Source organism: Phalacrocorax carbo, chromosome 1 (assembly GCF_963921805.1).
Source record: "Phalacrocorax carbo chromosome 1, bPhaCar2.1, whole genome shotgun sequence".
NCBI classification, from domain to species: Eukaryota; Metazoa; Chordata; class Aves; order Suliformes; family Phalacrocoracidae; genus Phalacrocorax; species Phalacrocorax carbo.
In genome coordinates, this window is record NC_087513.1 from 49,481,741 (window position 1) to 49,505,673 (window position 23,933).

The window sequence follows — 23,933 nt, forward strand, 5'->3', positions numbered from 1 at the left end:
GCAAGTGTGATTATTTCCGTTTGGATTTTTTATAATTTTATATTCAGTGGAAGAAAAAAGAAGTCTTTTTATGTCAGTTAAATTCTTCCATCATTCTTGGAGCTGAGGATCTCTCAGTACACCTTTTTATTCTCATATCTCTTGTTCCTACCAGCTTGAATTTTCCAATTATTAGGTTATGTTTTGTTTCAGGCTCCCTAGGAAAGTCTATTCTCACACCCAAGAGGTGGTCATACCCTTGCCTGCAGTGACCCCTCTGTGGCCCAGGGATGCAGGAAAAGATAAGATGGTTTAGGATGCACCAGGAAACAAGGGGTTTATTCCTTTAAGTGTTTGAGTCCTACAGTTGTGACTGTTTACCATCTTCGTAGTATATGGAGGGATCAGAGATGCACTGTTGCATCTAAAGGCTTTCTGCTTTAGCTCTCTTATTTCTCTCTACGTAACTGTCCATAGTTTGTTTGAGTTTTTTCTTTATTCCTTTCTTTCCTTTCCTTTTTTTTTTTTTTAACTGGAAGAGCCATCTGTTCTGTATTTATATGAAAAGCAGTTTTAAAATTATTGGGCTTCCCACTGCTTTGAAGTCTTTGCAGATGCAGTGTGTCAATAGGGTCCTGTCAGTCAGACATTGTAGATATGGTTGCACAATTTATGGAAAACCAACAGTGTGTTTACCTTTTGAATTTGTCATGATCTTGCTGAGGTCTCATGTTATAGGGTTTGCTTATTCTATTTTTATTGCACAGGACTGGGAATCGGGAAAGTCCTGTTATCTTTGCAGCTTTTGGTTGTTAGCAGGGAATGTATTTTATGTGGAATAGCTTGTGCTTTAGGACAGAGGGCAGCAAGTTTGGCATGGGACATACCATGGGTATTACAGAGGAGGACCAGGCTCATATATTTTCTTCTGGACTTAAAGTTCCTTCTGGTTGGAAAGAAAAGCCTTAGTATGGAGAGATTTTAAAGCTGTGGTAGGAGAAATGGGAAGTTTGTGTATATGTTTCTATGAAGTTTTATGTAATTAGTAATTGTTATTATTTATTATATAAATATCTTCCTGTAAATTGTATCTGTATCTGCTAATTTGAACTGTGTACATACAAACCTGTGGAGTTATTCAAGCTAAGATAATGCTTGTGCTTAGCTTTCTGCGTGAAGTCTCCCTCTGAATAATAGCAGATATCCAATCAAGGGCCAAAAGGAAAAAAAACCTAACTTCTGATTTTCTGCAGGGTTTTCCCTCCAGTGATGGAATGATATCATATACTGTTAGTTTTATTTTAAAATAACACAAAAAATGTGAAACACAGAAAAAAAATCAGGTACAAATGGGGGAAATCATTGGCTACTATATGAAGAAGATAGCTAACGAGTGCAGACATGTTTTTTCTGTGTAATGGCCTTAGTGATTCATAATAATTTACAATTATTTACTACGTGAATAAATGACAGCTATAAAAAGAATGTATTAATTTTCTAGCAAAAAATACCTATGCATGTTAGACATGAAAATGTTTCTTGAGGCAAGAAAATGTCACGCCACTTGCTCTTACTTTAGCTATCACCATGCCAAAGATGGACAATTTTCAAGACTTAACATAATCAAAGTTCTGACACACTATGTTAGGCTATCAAAACAGAAAATAAAGACAAACACTTTGGAGTTTGCCTGTATTACATTATTCTTTAATATAAATGACATATAAGTTTTACAAATTAGAGAGATTGACCTTGGAGTATTAAGAGGCTGCAGAAGATTCTTTCAAGGTGACATTTTTATTGAGTATATGTTTAGCTTTGTAGATTGACAGTAGAAATGTGCAGCCTACCTTTGATGTGCTTGCTACCCACTGGTATGGGTTGAAGTATCCCAATTTGCAGAGGGCTTCAAATCACTCTAAGAAGGTACTTCTACGAATGATGTTGCAGCAATGTCCAGCTAGGCCTTGCAGTTATTTCACTTCATTTTTTGCTATACTTATGATTTTGCTTATAATCTAAATTTCACAAATTCATCAGATGGGGAGCCTGCATATCTCTACTTGACAGTTAAAAACGTTGTTTAAAAAACAAAAACTGTAAAGGATGCTGACAAATGTACAATGCAGAACAAGTGAACAGTGAACTGCTATTATTTTTGGTTTAGATATATACATGGATTGATACCAATGACTAAACCCTAATACCATACACTGCAAGGCAGTCTCACTGAAGTCATTAAAACTGCTCTTGTGACTAAGGTGAGAGGGATTTCCCCCCGAGAAATTTAGTCATTGAGCTCCAGATATAGGTTACAGGTTTTATACTGCAGACTACTCATTATTTTGTTCAGTAGGAATATGTTAGGCTAATCCTGAATAGCATTGTTCTAGAAGAATGGCAAACTTTAAAGAACTATGTGTACAATAAGAATTTATTTTATTTTTCCAGGAATAATGACATTAGCAACAACTTTATTTGCCTCTGCTAAATAGATACATTCAGAATTAGCTTAGTGTTATAGTGGATATTTTTAAACCTCCAGGGCTTGAAATAAATTTGAAGGAGGTAACTCTCACCTTCTCAAGTCTCAAGATGATTTTAGAGTCTTTTTTCCCTCTGCTATTTTTTTCTTGTGTGTGGCTATAAAAATAACCTCAATCACTATCTTTTTTTTTTATATCATAGCTTGACAAATATTTACTCCGAATCTCATATACAGTGGAATCTGAAAACCTGTAGCATTCAGCAAACTGAAAAATACCACAGAAAGCATGCTGGAAAAGAAGGCTGAAATAAGTCAGTTTAAAGCACAGTTGGCAATTCTTTTTGATGGTATGCTTGACCTTGTACATCTGTAATGATTCATTTATTCTACATCAATGGATCGTCTCCACTTTAAAGTGAAGTTTCTGGTATTTGGCAATAATTGTTAGCAACAACTTTTTGAACAGGCCTATCACAACAGGTACTTTAGCTGAAACACAATAGAACCCCTTCTTTAGACATCTATTTGTAATTTCCAATCTGTACTGCAGAACGTTCATGGATACATCGGAAAGCAGAGGGCTGGATTTCCCAGTACTGCACAGGGTTGCTGAAGAGACTCACACCGGAATAGCTAGCTTTTTTGGTGTTGTAGCCAAGAGGGCAAAAGTCGTTGATACCAATTGAAGCAATTTTGTTGTTATGAAGATAGACCACCTGAAAAGCGTAGAAGTACAGAAGTGAGTCATAGGGCTATCGTGGCAAATAAGATAAACATTTTGATGTCAAATACTTGGTGTGTATTGTGCAATGTTATACAGAGTAACAATATATCTTTTTTTCCAAATGAATGCTTAATTCTGCTTACCTTTTGCAATATCTAGAGTCTATCCAATTAGAAATAATTTCTACATGAAGAGCAGAAACCATGCAAGGCAATCTAATAACACTACTATCGTTTGATCATACTGTAACCAAAACAGAAGTCAAAGTTGTGGAATTATTAATACAGTGCTGTCGTTCAGAAGCATGTGCTGTATATAAAGAATGTATTTGGTGCTAATTGGTTTCTCTCCAGCTCTAATGCGTTCACCCTCATGAGTGCAACTGCACGGGACTTGGAGCCAAAGTAATTACTAATGATGATTTAAAAGAGCTGATGAATATTACTTTGCTCCGGAGTCACCATTTCTGATTAATTTTCCCAAGCTACATGCAAGTGGTGATTTACATTTGGGAGTCTTCATTCTCTGGGAGATTGCTTTCCTGCAAAATCTTAGTCCAAGCAAAGACAGATTTTAATTGTTTCCAAGAGGCCATATTTCTAGCTATCCAGCCACACAGACCTCAAAAATACTGCTGATGTGAAATGCATGTTGCGTCTCTTTGCCCTCCTGAAGGCACAGCTTTGTGAGATACCAAAGGGAAGGTTCTTGGGAAAGGTTGCAAAATGTCACTGAGTAGAATTGAAAAAAAAGTCAACAGAAGAGAAGTTCTTTGAAAGCATTTTTTTGAGTAAAGAGGAAATCAAAAGACACAAATACTCTCATATTTCATACGTCCCCTCAGACACACAGAGATAATGACTGCACACCTCCAGATCTATACACCTCCATAGTGACATGACACAAAAATCACAAGAGTTTGTATGTATGTATGCAACATTTCCATGCTTATTCAACAGTTTATGGAACTTGCTTAAAGTTACCTTTTGCACAAATACAGTATATGTTTCTGTTCAAGACTGAATAACCACACAAATATCAGAATCTTTCAACTTGCTCTCTGAGGCAGTATGATAAACTTTACCTGGATATATTTGTGTTCGCCCAGCCCACTGGGTACTCTGACAAGTTCATTGTTGTTCAGATGGAGCTCTCTCAGATGAGGTACATTGTTAAGAGAGCCATTTTCAACTGAAGAAATACTGTTGAAGCTGAGACCCAATCTGAAGAAAAAAAAAAAAGTTAAACTGTCCCACATAACCATCTTTCTTAGGTTGATTATTTCTCTACACTACTGTTGTAGATCAGACCACACTAATTTTCACAATTATGCATGAGGTACAGAGTCACCACGGAGAACTAATTCAGTTCAACATATTTAAATAAGTTTGACATCCGATATGAACTATTGTAATTATCATGGTATCATTCAACTTGTGTCCATGGTAATGCATACTTTCATTAGTTATATGACTAATCCCACTGTAAATATGTACTGCTTACCTCCGGAGACACCAGCCTTTCTTTAAAAGCTGAATAAGAGTTTCTTGCATGGCTTTAGGAGCACTGGCTGTAACTTTCTTTGTCAAACTACATAACCCAGGGTGACCAGAACTGTTAAGTTTAAACCTTCACCACATCCTTCTGAGATACTTAGGTTGTTAAAGCCATGTTACAGCCTGGAAACAGGAGCTGAGTCATATGTAATGATTTGTTTAGCAGGACGCAGGAGAAGGATGTACACATTTCTCCTGGGTTTCAGTCCAGAGCTTTCATCATAAAATCATTCTTCCTGTTTTATACACCCACATTGGGAGTTTACTAGCACAATTTATGTCCAACTTCAAAAATCTGGTTCTATCTGTTTATTTCTGTGTTAATACTATTTTGGTTTGCAATTACCACGCTACAGACTTTTTTCAAGAGACTCTCATAAGTTACAATGCTCTGTGTTACAGTAAGGAACTCACTGGTAATTCTGCAGGAGTTGTCATCATCAGGAGTGTTGTCCTTTGACAAAATTAGTTCTAGAAAGGCTAAACCTACTTCATCTAGTTTGTTTTATCTTTTTTCTTTAAGCAATCTTTTTAAATTTTGAGGGGGAAATGCTCAGATTTATTAATAACTGAATCAATTAAAGAATTTAATATAGGTAATCAGAATCCTTGTGATAAAATAATTTGCTATGGATGACTACTTTTAAGGAAAGTCTTATTCACAGTAATCTACTACCTGTAATTCTTTGTTGCTTGTGTCAGCTTCAAGAGTCAAAATTTGGACCTAGTATACAATCATAGAACTAAAAATTCTTGTTTGATCTTTAAGGCAGAAATGTGTCCAGAAATAATGCTGTCAAAGAATAGAAGCGCATTTTAGGACTATCCTTTTAATAATAAACAGTCAAAGAAAGGTCCTGTTAACTAGTATTATATATAATACAAATAGTCACATCATACTAATTCAAAAACTGCAAACTATTAAATGACAAAGGAGAGCTTAACAAGATCTCCCACATCAACAAGGATTTATTTCACTCAGAAATCAGTTCACAGTATCTCATATCTTTGCTAGAATTTGGTCAGGAACACTTTTCATTTAAAAGATATTAGAACAAAATTCTTGTTGAGTAGAGTACATCAAGGTTTAGGAAAGCTTGGGGGATTTGATCCTACAGAGCAATTTGTTCTGAAGATCTACAGAATGTCTACAAAGGACTGCGGTGATGGGTGCTCATAGTGAATGTCTTTAAACGAACTGGGAAAAAAAAATTCAGCAGAAGGCTATAAATCCTTTGTTGACACCTGTCTAAATATATGCTTGCTACATATGCAAGTCTACAAGCAAATGTGTCACACTTAGGGAGACCAGCATGAAAAAAAGCAGGTCTGACTTTCATATTGGTCTGCTGAAGGAAATGCAACCCCTTTACATGGTGTATGGACGGACAAGATCCAACTCTGCATTAGCTCATGTAGCAAAACTCTTTTAGGGAAAGAGTGAAATTGTCTGTAGAAAAGTGGATCTAACTCCCACAAGCAATGAAATGATATGTAATTACAGGTCATCTAAATGTGTTACAAAGTCCCAGTCGTTCAGGGCTATGTTTACAACTTAAATAAGTCAATATTAGTGTGTAAAATACAGGGCGATTAAGAGTGTTAGGAAAGACTATGGTCTTCATCTCTCTTTTCCCATGGGGGGAAAAAAGGGAAGAATTTGAAAAAAATTACTCTTGCTTAATATGTTGACATAATACTTTCTTTTGTATTACTGAATAGGTAACATTTTTCCAGTATTTCTTTTTATCTAGTCAGTGTTCTAAATCATCGAAGAGCCTAATCAAAAACACACCTGAAAATTAAATAAATTATCAAATATTTTTTCACCTTCTTTTGTCCTAAACATCCCCGCTGGCCTATTTCCACTTTTCTTTTAACAAACTTCATGCTGGTCAACAGCATCGTTATTTTGGGTTTGACACAACTTCCACTGTATGGAGCTAGATCTTTTCAGTAAGCTTTAATAGGATATAGACATTAGTAACATTAGTGGTGTAATGTGTATATCCTCCTGTGGAGCTCATTCCTGCATGAAGCCAGCAAAGTCTTTGCTCAGTTTACGTTCATGAGATGATTTTTTTTCCCCACTGTAGCACTATATGAAGATTTTTGAAAGACTTAAGAATAATTTTACAAGGAAAACAAACAAACAAAAAGGACAAATATTGTCAGTCTACTAAAACTCAAGAATTCAGAAGAGAATGAGCAGATCTACACCAAGCTCTTGTGTGGAACATCTTACCGTTCAAAACACCCTAACACAGTCAGAGAAATGAACTGGGTCTGAAAGTCTAACTGTGCTTTAGGGCAGCTATTAGACTGTTGAGCATGAGTTGACATGATCCAGGAGGAGAGTGGTCTGACCCCGTACTGATGTTCCTGAAGACAGATGTGTAAATAAAAGCTGGGTTTTGGTAGCTTGTTTCTATGGCATAAGGGGCATGCTGCCCCTTAGATTTATCCCATATGCTGTCCTGGAGCTCTTCCATAGCTCCCTCCTTTCTTCATCTGTCTGTTCTGTTATGTCCAATGCACTCCTTTCTCACCAATCTGTAATTCAACTTTGCAAAAGAGGGTTTCTGGCAATGCTTAGGTTACTTGCTTAAGCACAGGCCAGTGAGCAGTTTAAAACTCGGTGCCTGCTCTGAGCAGCTCCACAATTCCACACCATGATCAACAGAGTATCCTGTTTCTCCGTACAGTACAGCCACAGTGGAAGCAGCCCAAGGTTAGATATTTTTAGTAGCCCATCAGCACTTGCTGCATAAAACTTTATGTCTTAAGAAGGACTTCCAACAATATTGTCCATGTGTTGTTGCCCGCAGTGTTTTCCAAGTGTGAATGTGAAAAAGCAGAAAAAACTCTGTCATCTGCATGACAGCTGACACAGCCCACACCTCCCTCCTTCAGTAAAGTAAATTACTCTCTGCCTGAGCGGTTCTTACCTTGGTTTGGTTCTGGAAGTTTTCTTTATAATTCCTCTGGAGGATGTTGCATTTTATATTAAGCCTCTATCACAAAAAATAACTCCTTTATGGTCCCCTAACCCCTAATTATGATATTTTTTATTTTTTCATTGAAATCCAGGAATGGACTTTTTTTTTTTGAGCAGGGGTGAATCTGTGATCAACTTTGAAAATCAAACATGAGTAGAAATGCCTTATTCTACAAGCTCTAGAAAGCTCTTCTGAGCTTTACCACTTGGAATTGCCAGATTTGAAATACATGTTAAATTACTACATACTTCATCACACTAAATTGCAGTCCAAGCTACTATAATCATAAACTTAACTCCTGTTATTCAGTAATCTTTCTTCTATTTCTGTTTTCTGCCTTAATTATGACAACAGAATGATTAAGATGCAGATCCAGGAATTAGATCCAGTAATCTGATTAACAGTCTTTTAGATAATTACACTTCTGTTTTCAGACAAAAATTTTAAAGTATCATAACATTAAAATATCATGTAGTAAAGGCCCACTTTACTATTTTAGCATCCTATCTAATATGAACTAAATCACAAATAATTCTGTATGTCTATGACTGCTCTTTGGGCATTCTTACATTTTCATACAGTTAGAGAAACTTACTTAACAACATAGTCATAGATTAGCAATGTACAATCACTGAAGAAATGACACTTTTTCATTTATATTGTATGATTATTTTTTGTCATGTTCCTGGACTCATTGCAGATTTGCCTTTCTTGAGAAACAAAAGAAACACTGTTGCAAGAAGTTTTGGTTCCCATGTGCTTTCTTCTTCAGTTTCCAGAGCAAACTGCATGAGCACTGCAGTGTCCCAAGAAAACTGCATAAACCATAGATGGAAATACAATGAAAGAACCATAACATAATTAAAAAATCTAATTGCTTTCTTTATCTTTCTTTCTTTTCTTTTTCTTTTTTTTTTAAATTAAAGAAACGGTTGTCCTGGGCATACATCACTCGTAACTGAAAGCAGCTGGAAAGTGTTGTTAGAAAAAAAGATGTTTTGTTCTCTTAAGTCAGTAACTAGTCCTTAGAAGCTTTTTCTGCTGAGTTTGTACTGCTTCAATGATGAAAAGGCTCATGAAGCATAGAATGATGTTTTCTAATTGTGTATGTGGTGGTTACAATTTCAATTAATATTTAATGTGAAAAGTAGAAATCAATTCTTACTTTGCCAAGTTGGTGAGTCCAGACAGACCTTCAGCATCAATTTTGCTGATTTTGTTGCCATCGAGGTGAAGTTCAGTAAGGGATGGAGGAAGGCCTGAAAGAGAGAAAACCATCAAATTACTTTCCATAAAACTGGATTATTATCTTTTTTTAAGAGACTTGTGTTATACTGAGGCTTTTTTACAGTAACAAAAAGATTTTTACTAGTCTTGGCCAAGAACAATTCACTGAAACTGAAAAAAGCTAGTAACAATTTTTTTAGCATGAAATAAGACCAAGCTCCTAAGGTCATCATAGAACAGTTAAGTCTTAAAAAATAGCTAAATTAAATTCTTCTCAGATATAAATTCTAGCCTTAATGATCATGTAAATGGGAGATACATAATACTGTAAGAGGGAGATCCTTCATTTTAGCCAGACTATCCACATACATAAATCTACAATCATTTGGCACCTAGATATTTAACAAATAACAGCAAATAACAGCCACAGAAAATTAGATTATAAAGATGAGGTAAAATAATCATAATGTTATTTTAGGTACAGCACATACTAGTTTGCAAATTCTCTTTATTGGGAAAAAAGATTTGAACAAAATTTTAACTATCTGAGGTCCCTGAAAAGAACATCCAAAACAGGATATGTGGGAAGAAAGAAATATCAACTGGTTTTAACTTTCAAAAAGTTTTCAGCTATTTCAAAGCAATCTGGTGGCTGAAGTATGAATAAATTGAATATAATTTCCTCTGGATTTGAACCATTCTGGTGGGTTTTTTTGTTTGGTTTGTTTTTTTTTTTAATAAGTTGTATTGAAGTTGTTCTTATTTTGTAGTAATTTGCAATTAAGTACTTTCAAACATAACAAATGTTTCTGTTTTGTATAGGTATACTATGTTCAGCTTCAAACCCACAGACTTGTAGAGGGCTGATTTTATGCGTGTAGAACTTCAGTTAATTCTACCTGAGTTTACATCTGTGTAATGTTGATCAAGCTAACCAACCAGGGTTGGAGGATGAAAACATTCTTCTACTTTATATTTCAGCTGTGAGACAAGAAAAGCAAAATAAACATAAAATGGCTTACTTTTTACAGTGCACTTCTTGTGGAGCTTCTCATAATGGAAAACCAAAATTTTTCAAACCAGTAAAAGTCAACTGACCAAAAAATGAAGCAGCCAAGTAATGGATACTCTAAGGACTGACTCAAAAGGCTTCCATAACAATTTTTTTTCTCCAGCTGACTGGAAGTAACTACATTATACCTGTGCAAATCTCTGAAATATTAACTGGATTTCTTACCCTTTGGGATGCTAGTGATGTTGGTGTCTGCGATACGGATGTAGGAGAGCCTCTTCATCCCCTGAAAAGCTCCATTTTCAATGCCTGAACTCTTGATTGGATTGGTGCCTAGTTCTGCCAACAAAACAGGGTTGTGAGCTGTGCTGCAGTGTAGGTACTTATATCCTTCAGGTAAAAACTAATTTGGACGTACAATTGGAGAATTTCTTGGCTTTCTACATAAAATCACTGACTGAACTAAAAACAACATCTTGAAAAAACACTGAGCTGATTTTGTTATATAGTTGTCATACCTAAGACAATCACTTGATTCAGTCCATTAAAGACAGCTTTCCTCAACTTGGAGATCTCATTCTCATGAGCCCGTATCTCCTGAAGAGACTTCGGCATGTTTTCTGGGAGTTCCTTCAGGTTGTTCTTGGACAGGTAAAGTCTTTCCAGTTTCTTCAGAGGAGCAAAAGCTAACGGGCTTATTTTGCTGATTTTGTTGTTAACAAGGATCAATGCCTGTGAAGTAATAATGAATGAGATCTCAGATGATCACAAGGGAAATTATTTTAGAAACAAAACCTTTAAAAATTATTATACTTTTCTAGTGTCATTTGATGTCTTTTGGTTGCCAGTCTAGTAAGCTGAAGATAATGCAATGCAGTACTAAACCAAATAGATTAAGAACTTCTGAAACAGTGAAAGCAAACAAGGCCTACATAGCAAATACAAGTGTTATCTCATTCCTGAGTTATATGCAGCTCCTGTTAACATCCATAATTTATACCCAAGAATCAGTACAACCCTTCCATTTGAAAGCTGTGAAGAACAAGACATTCACATAAAACTAACATTAGCAGATTTATTGGCTTTTTTTTCCCCTGGTTTTATTTATTCTGAGGATACTGTTATACCTTACCCAAAATTCTATGACGCAATACCGTGAAGAGACAGCCCAGCTTAATAAAAATATGCAATCATCACATCTTTCCTGTTAGTCTTACAGACTGCACTTATTAGATTTCCATCTGATAATAATCACATTTTTGCAGAGATATAAGCTATTTTTTGGTAAACATAACTTGGTAGGGAAGAGGAGCAACTTGAAGTGTCATACTCTAAATCCTGCAGTTAGGAATCATGGGCCACATTCATTCTGCCTTCTATGTAGGTGCCTAATGTAGTTCTCACAATAACTGTGATATCTAGACTCAGAGCAACTCTAAGCAAGTTACCTTTCTGTACAGTCAGGGTAGAAAGGCCTCCATAAAAGCTCTGTTACCTGTAATAGGTAGTCTCCATATGCCTCTGAAATTTTACATTACTGTTAAGTCTCTTATTGATTAACCAACCATGACACAAAAAAGGAGAAGTCCCATTACTGTCAGAACAGTAAGGTGGCTAACGGAAAGGGTTTGAGATATGATACCTATCAGAATGAACCTTTTCTTTCTGTTTGCTATTGACTTACCAGAGTTACAGTGCTGTATGTTTGTGCAGGTAACTAGGTAGAATGGGCTGTATAAATATAATACCTACTTATGTTTACTACTCAAGAATGGCTATAGAGCATCTTTGTTCACTAACTCCATTACGCTATTTTCAGAAACAGAAGAAAACAGTTCCTAAATCACAAATTTTTATACCACATATACTATAGTTATCATTCAGTGCATTTAAATACACTTTTAATATTTTCAGAATTACACTTTAGTCTGTTTCTTGGAGGAAAACTGAGCATTCAACTCTTTCCGCAATCAGTTAAGTATTTAAAACAATGCCAAGAAGTGTATCAGCATCTGTGACAGCACCTCTCCATCATGAACACTGAAGGAGAAGTGAGAAGGTAGTTTAAAATGGTATCTGATGTGTGTTTTTTCCCTAACGGACTCTTGCAGATCATTCTGAGCAAAGCAAGAAGTGTATTCTCTATATATGGTTTCACTGAGTAGATGTAAAGCTGAGCATATCTGGTTTTAATTTTGTATGCTAGCTAGCAATAACACATTACCAAGAGGAGGCAGAAAAGGTCACTCTCAGTTCAGCAGAGTATTTCCTTAACAATAGGCCTCTCCCAAAATAAATATATTGGTCAGTGGGAGCCATGGCCCCAACTCTCTTTTATTTGATCCTGAGCTATAAGAGCTGCCATGATAACACATGGGGTACACACAGGGTGTGGTTTCCTGAGTCATGATTGCCAGAACTGTGATACAGATGTAGATTTTGCCCGTAGTGTAATACAGCTACCTGCACAATATTAGGACATGGGAAACAATCCAGTTATTATGAGGGGCACAGCTTGAATTATGCAGATGAGTCTCTTTCATTGTTTTTATCATAATAACCGAATAACTGATTATGTTACCACTAATTACATTATTTTTCCTTAATTTTACCATGGATTTCTTTTCCATAGATCTCTAAGTCAACATTTAATGAGTTTAGACTCATCTTATCAGTACATGAAATTTTTATCCTGCATCCTGCTTTGTACTCCTTGGTCATTTTTTTCAGCTAGAAGTCTGCCTTATCTTTTTTTTTTTTCTTTTTTATTTGATTTGTTTTAACTTTGTTGCCTTTTAGATAAAAAAAATGTTGGGGCTATGATTATCACAGCTCATGATCTTATGTGAAATATTTCTTGCTGGAAATAGATAGGTATACATTCAGCTAGGCACCACAATGTAAATATTCTCTGAGTAGTTGATGTTAAGAGGATTGTTACAGCTTTCCAGAGCAGAACTGTTAGTCCTGACCAAAACCAGAAATTATCTAGGTATCTAGGATTAATCTGTTCTGCTTTGCCAATGCTTTCTCCTGAATATGATCACGTTATCTTGGGGAAACACACAGAACCATTGTTTTATTCAAACATTCAGAAAGTCTCTCACTTAGAAATGATGGTATCTATCAAAGGTATGTTTAAATATACTGATTTCACAGTGGGAACATATGAATGGTGGTACAAGGTGGGAAGGTATCACAAGCCTGTAGTTTTCAACTTTTTTGTACCAGAATATCATTTCCCACTTACATCCCACTCTGCAAGTCCCTGCTCCCAGTATTTTAAACCTGCATTATTTTTCCAGTGCTGTGCAGCTGTAAAGAGGAAAAAATAAACCCAAACATCAGAACTTGCAAGAGAAGTTTTACTGTCTCCCAGAGCAACAGCAAATGATGAGGATAACACACCAGCATAGCACCTGGCAAGCCATAACCCTGGGTTCCTCTCCCACTTCACAATAACTCTATTATATGCAGGACTTAAAGAACTAAGTTATTAGCCTTGGAGCAATGTTGTTTACTTTCCTCAGAATGTGCCCCGTATGGTTTGTATGTAACAAAAGTGAAAACAAAACAAAATAAAATAAAATTAAAAGCTCAGGGGAACTTAGAGGTCAGTGAAAACAGGAACTAGAGGAAAAAAAACTAGGGAAAACATCTGCAGGCAGTGCTATTGAGGAAGGGATGTTAGGCAAAAACATGCCATATGGACTAGCTATCCTGAATAAAGCCCAGATGGCATGATGGGCATTATATTCATCTTGTTAAAGGACATGCAGAAATTTTGTACAGGGCAAGAAGACTCGGAGGGAAAAATCGCTCCTGAGGGATGGGATGCCATCCAGAGGGACCTGGACAAGCTCAAGAAATGGGCCCATGTGAACCTCATGAGGTTCCACAAGGCCAAGTGCAGGGTCCTGCATCTGGGTCAGGGCAACCCCCAGTGTCAATACAGGCTGGGGGATGAAAGGATTGAGAGCAGTCCTGATGAGAAGGACTTGGGGTACTGGAGGATGAAAAGCTGCACATGAGTCAATGACGTACTCACAACCTATAAGGCCAACATTATCCTGGGCTGCATCAAAAGAAGCGTGGCCAGCAGGTCGATTGACGTGATTCTCCCCCTCTACTCCACTCTGGTGAGACCCCACCTGGAGTGCTGCGTCCAGCTCTGGAGTTCTCAGTACAGGAAAGACATGGACCTGTTGGAGCAGGTCCAGGGGAGGGCTGCAAAAATTATCAGAGGGATGGGACACCTCATCTATAAGGAAAGGTGGGGTTGTTCAGCCTGGAGAAGAGAAGGCTGCGGGAATACCTTATTGTGGCCTTTCAGTACTTAAAGGGGGACTTATAAGAAAGATGGGACACACATTTTAGTAGGGCCTGTAGCAATAAGACAAGGGGTAATGGTTTTAAACTAGAAGAGGGTAGATCTAGATTAGATATAAGGAAGAAGTTTTTTACAGTGAGGGTGGTAAAACACTGGAACAGGCTGCAGAGGTGGTAGATGCCCCATCCCTGGAAACATTCAGGGTCAGGTTGGATGGGGCTCTGACCAACCTGATCTAACTGAGGATGTCCCAGCTTCTTGCACAGGGATTGGAATAGATGACCTTTAAAGGTCCCTTCCAATCCAAACTTCCATGAGTCTACGATTCTGTGCAACATAAGGGTCAATGTGAAAGTGCTGAAAATGCTGGAGCCCTTAGCCACAGATAGCACTTGTGATGCTGCTAGTATGAAATTTGGCAGAAATCTGACAGCCTAGAACAGAGCCACAGGAATAGATATTTTTATTCAAAAAGCTTCCATTTGTAGTGGAGGGAAGAAGATATTTCTTTTAAAATGGATGTACTACGACCACCCCCCCACCCCCCACCCCCACCCCCCGAAAAAGAAAAGGAAATCACCATTTCACAATACAAAGGCCTGAGCACATGAATGTACAGCTTTCAGCATGACCTGGGATGGGTGCAAAGATATTTAGCCATAGGTAAGAAAAGAGGCAAGAAAGAAAGATAAAATAAAGAGCAACAAATACATCAAGTATTAAAGACATCACTTAGTCAGGCTTTGAGTGTTCATAGCAATTTCCTATGGATAAGAGAAAAATTAGCTTCTATCCTCATTTTCCTGAGATAAAGCCTTTTCGCCTTGTCATATCCAGCATGTAAACATTGCACAGTAAACATTGGCTCTGTTATAATATTGCACTGTAGTAATACATACGGACCACCTTTTCATGACTGGCAGTTTAAGCAGTGGTCAGAGAGGAAAAAAAAAATCCAAGCTTTGCTCCGAAGATAGCTTACTTTTTACCAAAACACCTCCGGTATTAGTGTAGTCAGGAAAAAAAAAATCACTGTACGACAGGAATAGATGCTGGCTCTGCTCAAGTCAGTAGGAGTCTGGCCATTTAGTTCCCTCTGGCCTAGTTTCTACCTCAAATATTTATTCCCAAAACAAAAAGAAGGATTCACAATTCAGGAAAATTTTGGAACATTTGTTGGCAGGCTTTTGTCAAATACACCCTGACAAACTGCAGAGGGAGCGTGTGGCAGTCATGTAGGAACTAGCATAAGGTTGTTTTTCTTGGGGTTACCAAAACCTGAAATTATTGCCCTGTCTGGGGATCAGGAGCAGGGGATTGTATTTTTTGGTGTAATTTCATTAAGTGAGAATCTTGGGACTGTTCTGAGGGGTTTTCATCCCTGCTTCTGTTCTCCTTAGTTTAGACTAGTTTGAAATAAGAGCCTTGCCAAAATCAGAAGTGAACTGTAAAATGATCGGCAAATTGTTATCAGCCACAATACATGGCGATACATCTGTTTTGCCAGCTGGGGATGGTACTCTTACCTAACATCAAATCTTTAATGATGCATGCATCCTTCAGGGTTTAAATTGAAAAGTCAATCCACTGACCCAATGGAATTTCTTTAATTTCCTGGGTTATGTATTACATTATTACCTGGTTTTTATTACAGTTCTGCTAGGAACAGTAATGCCTTAAGAACTGTAAGCTCAGGAGTCAGGCATCCAAATAAAAACAATAATAAATTTTGTCCTTTTTGTTTGCCTTATGTTTTCAGTTGTTAAGCAATACTCATAACCGGGACATATAGAGGAGCTTTTCTGCCAAATTATTAGAAGGGGGTGTACACTTTGGGGGGGGGAAAGCCAACAAGGAACATAAAAAATATAAAACGGAACTTGACTCTCCTCTCTAACTGTGTTATACCAGGAGACGGAATTCTACAAACTAAGTGTTCTTTTTAAAATTAATTTTAAAAATCATAAACATTGGTAAACTTAAAGGAACAAGAGCCCCTGAATCCAAGGAGGTCTCTGAGCAGAATTCCAGATGTTACGCCTCCTGAAGGGCCCATGATCTACAGTTAAGGCAGGAAAAGGATAAAGATATAAAAAACCATCATGGTGCAATTATTCTTTATTTGTTGTTAATTAAATTCTTTGGTAGGGTTTGGTAGTAAACCTCTCAAACCTGGGATCAAGTGGACATAGCCAGGGAAGGCGAGGAAAAAGGGATGACATAGAAACAATAGGGAAGAGATGAATGAACTGTGAGGGAAGGAGATGGCAAGGCATTGAAAGAACAGCCTGTCAGCATAAACGAAAGAAGACTGTGAAACACAGTTTGATCACATCCACAGTACTGTGTTCAATAATCTCACAAAGCCAAGGAGCCTGCTGCAGATCTAGTTTGTATGGCATTTGAACTCTCACTGATAAGTCTTGTGTAACACAACGTGCACAGATGACCGGGGAGTGGCTGGCTCTACATTTTCCTGCTCTAACAAAAAATAATCCTAATGCTTTGGAGTTCCAGAGAAACTTCCAATCCTGTCCGTATCTACTGAGGCAAGCATTTTGGTCATTCATTTTACCACAATTTACTTGTTTATTATATTGTATTCTATAGAATTTCCTTTTTTCATTAGCTTAGTGTGCTGACTCTCTCCAGAATTTTGAAGACCTCAAAGTATTTTCTTATACTGTTTTCCTCACATGAAAAGTTCTTTACCCTCTGCACATTAAAAATGTTTTGCATGTGTGTGGTGTGTTGCATGCTTGTTTCAGTGGAAAATCTCATTGTGTGTTAAGCACAATGCAAAGGAGAGTCTAAGGAAATGGCAACTCTCTAAGGGAGTGCTGCATTTCAGAAAGATTAACTTTTTTATTTTCTCAGAATATTTGTTAGAAACCTACAGCTGCACCAAGTGGAACAAAAATTTAAAAAGGTATCTCTCGCAGTCCTGTTAAGAATATCTGCCATTCATTATAGTGGGATTACAGTGGGATTATAGTGGGAAATGAGTTCAGAGGTAGAAACTGGACAGAGATATCTGCCTTTGGTCTTCTACAGTATGACAGTGGTTATTGATTATTCATTCTGTGATTTGCAGAGCATTACGTTTACTTAACTTCTCTTTTAACTATGCCTGGGAAAAGGGAACTGAAGCTGTAATGAGTCATCACAAGAATGTGTTCTTTCATTAATATTTTTGATCTGTTAGGAGCTTTTTTACATCCCTGGAAGATGTTCTTAGACTTGTCTTCAGTTAATCCCGGCTCCTGTCCTTCCATAGGGAGCCTTCTTTTGATTGGAAAAAAAAAAAAAAAGAAAAAAGGGTGCATGAATTTTTTCTAATACAATACATTATTTTTCCACTTGATATTCAAAAATATTTAATTTAAACCTTTTATCTCTTTTGTGCAGGTCTTTTCTTTTGGTATAAGTAAAACTGGTTTTAGCACTGTTGTATGCACAACCATGGTTTTACATAGTTCTTCTGCCAGCTTAAATTAAGCAATGTTCCATTTGATTTTAGGCCAATAGTGCATTCATCTTCTTTTGCTGTACTAACACTGTGCCATTGAAAAATTCCTGTTGGAAAAGCACGCAGTCACTCTTCTGTTGTTTCTGCTGTTCTTATAGTGATCTAATACACAGTAGTTTCTTTTACCTCTTTTTCCAAGCACCAGGTGTTATGCTGGTTTGCTTTGGCTTTGCCACACTGCATGCAACTCCATGGGCTGTTTTTGTAGACTCTTCCTTCACACTGCATGAGGGCTTACTCATGTAGTATTTTGGATTCTTTATTGTGTCCATGGGGTCAAAGTACTGTACACTACCCAGAAGCGTCAGTCTGCCTGGAAAATTCTGATAGTTTCATAGAAGATTTTTTTCCTGGCTGTTCCAATAGTGTCCCTCTGATTGTTTTGCCACAGGTCTAAATCATAAGCAAGTTTTTTGTATGTCAGACAGTTTTCTGAAACCACAAAATTCAGTCCTCGGCCCTAAAAAAAGGGCTGTCTTCAATTTTTTCCCTATTCTTCCAACTCCTCTGGTGAAAAATATATCTTATCTTTCATTTTTAAATAGTGTGAAGTGTCACTGAGTTCTTACAGTACAACATTTATAGTTTAGCCATTTTCTCCTGAATAAATTTAAAACCCTAAAAAGATCAAGTGTATCAAAACTGTTAACTCTGGTGTTTTCTGGCAGGCATCTATTATTTGCAGATAAATATTTCCTTAGTTGCATCCTTTCCTAATTGCTTGCCACATTTCCACAGCTGCAAATTTTAACAGCTCCTTCATCTACTCAGGGAAATTTTCTAATACAAAGAATATTTTGTAGGTACTAATTTATCTTTCATTTCTATTTCCATGTATTGTGCACTCAGAGCATAAGCAGTTAAATTTGTGCTGAAAGAGAAACCATGGGCAAATTATACACAGATAGTTTCTTTTCTCCCGACTTAATCTGGTTTTTAGTACAAGTTGAACACTAGGTTCAACCCAACTTGTTCATGAAAATCTCTTATAAAACTATTACACCTATGGTTGGTGATGTCCATAGGAATTAGGAAGGAATTGAAAAGGAATATTCAAAAGGAATAAACTGAATATACTGTTCATTTTTTCAAGATCTATGAAAATTGGGATTTAAGGAATTGTTCCCTTAAGTGGTCATCACTTCTTGTAAGAGGTTAACTGCAGTTGCTGATAATTTTAGATTTTGGAAAAATAATACTGATAATTTATGTAAATCTTCATGTGTTAGTAGAGTATAAGAAAGTTTAGTAAAGTCTAAGAAGCCTAGAAACTTTTGAACACCACACTGTCAAGTGTAATGCTAACACAAGCCATGTTTTCAGGGGATACAATTAGAAAGCACATACTTTATAAATATATATATATCTCACACATATCATATGTATCTTCTTAAAACAAAAGTGACAATGGAGCTCTGTCAACAACAAAGCTTTTGAGTTATATTTATCTAAAAACACTATTCCCCTTTCACTATGACTCTAAAGAATGTTTAATTGCAAGGTGGGGAATGGGAATCATTCCCAGATATTACACAAGAAGAGTGATGCCTGCTGAGAGTAAAGATGGTGCCCAGTTACATAAATATGCTGCATAACTAATTTATTATTTTGGGGAGGGGATGAGAGGATCATTTTTGGTTCTTGAGTAAATCCAGGAAAACTGCATTGTTTTGAAGGTTCTTTGTTAAAACTTATGTTACTGTTGTCACTCTTCTGTATGATTTCCACTGGTCCCTAAGCATGTACTTTTGGGGTACTTTTGGGGGTAAGAAAAATAACCTGTTCCCTGGAGAGTTACCTATTTAATTCACTATTAAATTATATCTTCTGTAATAAAGGAAGGAAAAAAAATCCATAGAGTTAACCTCAATGAGATGACAACAGCTTAACTCACAGCAGGATGTATAACAGACACTTGAGCTGAGTGCCAAGTAGGCAGAAGTCACTGGGGGCAGTGCTTTTCACCTGCAATACCATGCTGTGACTCATTTCATGCAGCGTCATGAAGAAGGATTGTGAAAAGATTAATTTCACTGACAAGACTTTTCTCTTTTTTAGCATCTTGCAGATTATCTTCACCGAAAACACAAGACTTCTTTCCAAAGTGGAAGAAAACCAAAAGAAGTGGGCAGGAATTAGGGTGTTGAATCTGTTGCATAGCCAAGCAAAGAAATTAAAAAAAAAATTTCTGGGGCACAAGTCATCTCGTTCTAAAACCAAGTCAGATGAAATGTGATGTAGAAGCACCTACTTTGTTGACTGTAGAGGTTGTCTGTGTAACTAGCTCAAGTATAGACACCTATGTTAAAATTAGATGACATGAACCTCATCATGACTTATTCATGCAGCTCCCTGTACTGTGGACAGACTGGCATTGTGCCTATTCCTATAAGTTTTTTAAAATTTTTCTTTTTGATGTTGTATTAAAACAAAAATTTAAGCGGAAATTTGGAAGTAACTGAGATAAATGTTTACGGGATTTTTTTTTCCCAGGTGAATGAATGAATGCAGATTCTTGTTTGAAATGGTGCTTTTTTTGGGTGATGGCATTGGCATCATGGATGGATTAAAAAGTGGAAGTCAGCTTCTTGGTTGTGAATGAAAACAGAATAGAAAGAGTCTGTGAAAAGCCAGGAAAGCAAAGCCAGGTAGTTTATATTGGTATAATAAAAATGGATCAAATGGAACAATGCATAGAATAAACTGAGTTGGTGAAAGCCTAGAGAAATAATACTTTCAGAAGTATGCCTAAGCTGGGATATTACTTTCAAAGGCAGAGAAGTAAGTCATCTTCTGATCTGGAAAGAAAGAAATACTTTGACAAAATTGAGGCAAAAGACTATGAGGTACAAATTTTAAGATGTTGACAAAAAGTATAGAAATAAGGGAAAAGGACCTCAGACGGAGAAACAAAAATTTGGAAACAGGGAGGTAGCTGTCTGATGGAAACTTGGAAAAGAAGAGGTGAACCAGAAAAAAGGGCAGTCACAGAAACCAGGGGAGGAAAATATTTCAGCAAAGAGGAAAACAGACAACAGTGTTGGAAGAGACTGGCAGGTGAAGGAGGATGAGGATGGAGTTTTTCTAGGAGAAGGTTATTGTAAAAACATGATTTCATTGTAGTGCAGGGGGCAGAAGATTAATTTAAAAAGATTCTTGAACTAAAATTAGCATAGAAAAACTGCTGACAAACATGGTATATACAAATCTCCATGAGCTCAGAGGTGGGAGGGGAAGGAATACAGTAATAAGTGAATGAGGTGGCAGGATTGAGAGGGATCTGCTTTTTAAATAGAAATAACTAAGCAACTGTGCCAAAGGAACTGAAAACATAAATAAATATGTGAGAGAAGTTATTATGGACATCAGGAGACTGAATGGAGAGGGGACAGGTATGAAGAGCTGAAAAAAGGTGAGAAACTTCTGTGATAAGAGAAGAGAGTTTGCAGGAGAGGAATGGGAGAGGAAATAAGTGGGCTGGGCTGGTGGAGGAATACCACAAAGTATTTCATCAGTTTTCCTTCAAAAACTGAGTACCAGGCCAAAACCACATTTTCTCCCCCCGCCCCCCTTTTTTTTTTTTTTTTTTTTTGGCAAATGCTAGTTCATTTATACACTTACATGAAGATTCTTCAAGTTCCTGAAATCTCCTTCTTTAATTTCAGTGATTTTGTTGTTCTGTAAGTCCAGCAGGGTTGTGTCGGGAGGAAGGTCTTTTGGCACTTTTTCCAGACCTAGGGACAGTGAAAAGAATAAACAATTGACTTTGAAAGAAACTTTAAACAGGGGTCAGTACTTTTCTGAGCAGCATTTACCTTTCAGTAAACACCATTTCTAGAACTCATTTCCTGAAGAGGCTTACGAAGGCTTATCTGAAAGTATTTCTGTCTCCAGCCAGTCAAAGCGAGTTTTAGTTTGCTATGTCAAATCAAAATATATTTATTCACATTTCCATTATGCCCTTTTCTGAGAATATATCTGAGTTATAGCTTGAAGCAAAGGTTTGAGTCTGGGAAAATTATTTCTAACATGTTTGATTCCACCGAATTGTATGAATAAAAATTGCTTTCAGGAAGAGGTATGGTATTTATTAATTTCACTGTGTGTTAGCTTTTGTGGACAGAGAACATTTCCTGCTATTTAAAAGGTAGTAGGCTTTTTTGAAAGAAGTACGATAGTTAATTATAATCATTCCCAGAAAAAATACTCTTTGTTTGACAGTAACTGAATAACTTGCAGTAAAGTCCACCTTAAAAAAAACCCAATCCACCTCCCCCTTTTTCTTTCATCTGAAACTATGTCCAAGTTTTCTGGAGAACAAATCTCTTGGTTTCACTACAACTGCCAAAAGAACATCAGACAGTTTAAATTAAAGACTCTCTTTGGGACTATTTTCTGAATAGCTGATATGTAAGTCCGATGAAGTCATGGAAATTAAATTATTTAGTGTTAAATAACACTTGCTTTACCCAGCTTTCCTTTCATACTGTGACTTGGAATAGAGAAAAACTTTTATAGTCATTCTGATTTACCACAAAATTAAAATGTTCTTTCCTAACTATGTTTTTTTAAAAAAAAAAAAAAAAACCACAAAAAAACAAAACCAAAAAAACAAAACAGAATGTGAAATGCTAAATTAATGATTGGTGGGGAAAATTTATAGATGCTAATAAAGTCTCTATATGGGCATCTAACAGAAGTGGACTTCTCTGGACAGAACAGTCTTCTTACCAGTAAAGGTTTTAACAAATATTTATGAAACTGTATTTGAACTCTCCAGGGAAAGATCTCCGTCCAACTATTGCCAGTGTCCCCCCAGTATGATGGTGGACTGCATGATATTGTTCTCAGATGAAAGATATATACCTTTATATATTATCTTTTTAAACCTATATAATTTTATCTCAAGCATGTCATTGCAAACACAGTGAGATATGCTTGCCCAGGGATAAGATATGCTTTGCCCACAAAGGTTGTGGAGTCTCCCTCCTTGGAGATACGCAAAAGCTGACTGGACACAGCCTTAAGCAACCTGATCTAGCTGACCTTGCTTTAGCAGGGGTGGTGGACTAAACAGTCTCAAGAGGTTACCTTCAAACTCAGCAATTCTGTGATTCTGTTATGTTTAACACTCATCACAAATGTATTTTCACACCTCGGATGTAAGTTTCTCTGTCAAAATCCAAGGCTAAGCAAAACCTCTCCTCTTTCAATCCTTTTCAGAATATATATGTGTATGTGGAGTAAACAAATGGTTGGCTCTTATTTGAAAGGATTATGGCAAACCATGACAAGAAGTACGTTTGGTACTATATTTAATCCTTTTAACCTACATAATGAGCACCATTCTATAGTTATTCCTGTAAAACTTTACCATAATCTCTAGAGAGGCCACAGTGATGTGTACTGGAGCTTTTAACTACAATTAGTGATGCACTAAGAATTCATTATAGATTTGGCCATATTCTTAAAAATATCTGCATGCAGGTGAGGCCTCCAATTTTTTTCTAGTTATCTAGAGTTGGGTGCAGGAGACCTAAACTTTTGAAAAGTGTTTGCTTCTTTTAATCTTACTTTTAAATTCATAATAGTATGTATAGAACATATTCTGTTGTCCTACCATTACAAAATTTTGGGTTCCGAATTTAAAAGACGTCCTAGCCACTCTTTCAAATATATTTTCCCACCCATAAGTTCTCTAACATTAGCTAAAAATAATTATTAAAATATTTGGATTTGATATTTATTAAAACTGAGTACAACATAGATTAACCTGGTTGAGTTTTAATTACACCAGCATCCAAAAGTTTTAAACAGCACAATCATCCAGCCTGGGATGAATTAGCCAAAGCTCACACCTCATCCTGTTTACCTTACTGATATTCAGTTCATGAATATATGATACAGATTAAGATTCTTCGTATTACTAAAATAACCTTTCCTCATTCAGTTGTGGACTTCATTTTTACTGAAGGCAGCTGCAAAACCCTCATTACTTTCTGAAGTGTAGGACTAGAATTCCAAATATATAAAAATGTGATACCGTATAATTTGTATGTTGGTTGTCTTTGGACAGTTTCTGTCCTCAG

At 36.6% G+C, this 23,933-nt stretch overlaps 1 protein-coding gene across 1 annotated transcript in view; it reads right to left on the minus strand.

Annotated features, from left to right (window-relative positions):
• Positions 1 to 1,664: 1,664 nt before the first annotated feature.
• Positions 1,665 to 23,933, minus strand: part of DCN (decorin) — a 41,131-nt gene continuing 18,862 nt past the window's right edge. Inside the window, exons 3-8 of the mRNA XM_064450749.1 lie at positions 21,466 to 21,578; positions 10,504 to 10,717; positions 10,211 to 10,324; positions 8,912 to 9,005; positions 4,276 to 4,414; positions 1,665 to 3,183 (exon numbers count right to left, since the gene is read on the minus strand). Coding sequence (XP_064306819.1) covers positions 2,989 to 3,183; positions 4,276 to 4,414; positions 8,912 to 9,005; positions 10,211 to 10,324; positions 10,504 to 10,717; positions 21,466 to 21,578 — 869 coding nt within the window. The 3' untranslated portion in view covers positions 1,665 to 2,988. The remainder of the gene's footprint in view (positions 3,184 to 4,275; positions 4,415 to 8,911; positions 9,006 to 10,210; positions 10,325 to 10,503; positions 10,718 to 21,465; positions 21,579 to 23,933) is intronic.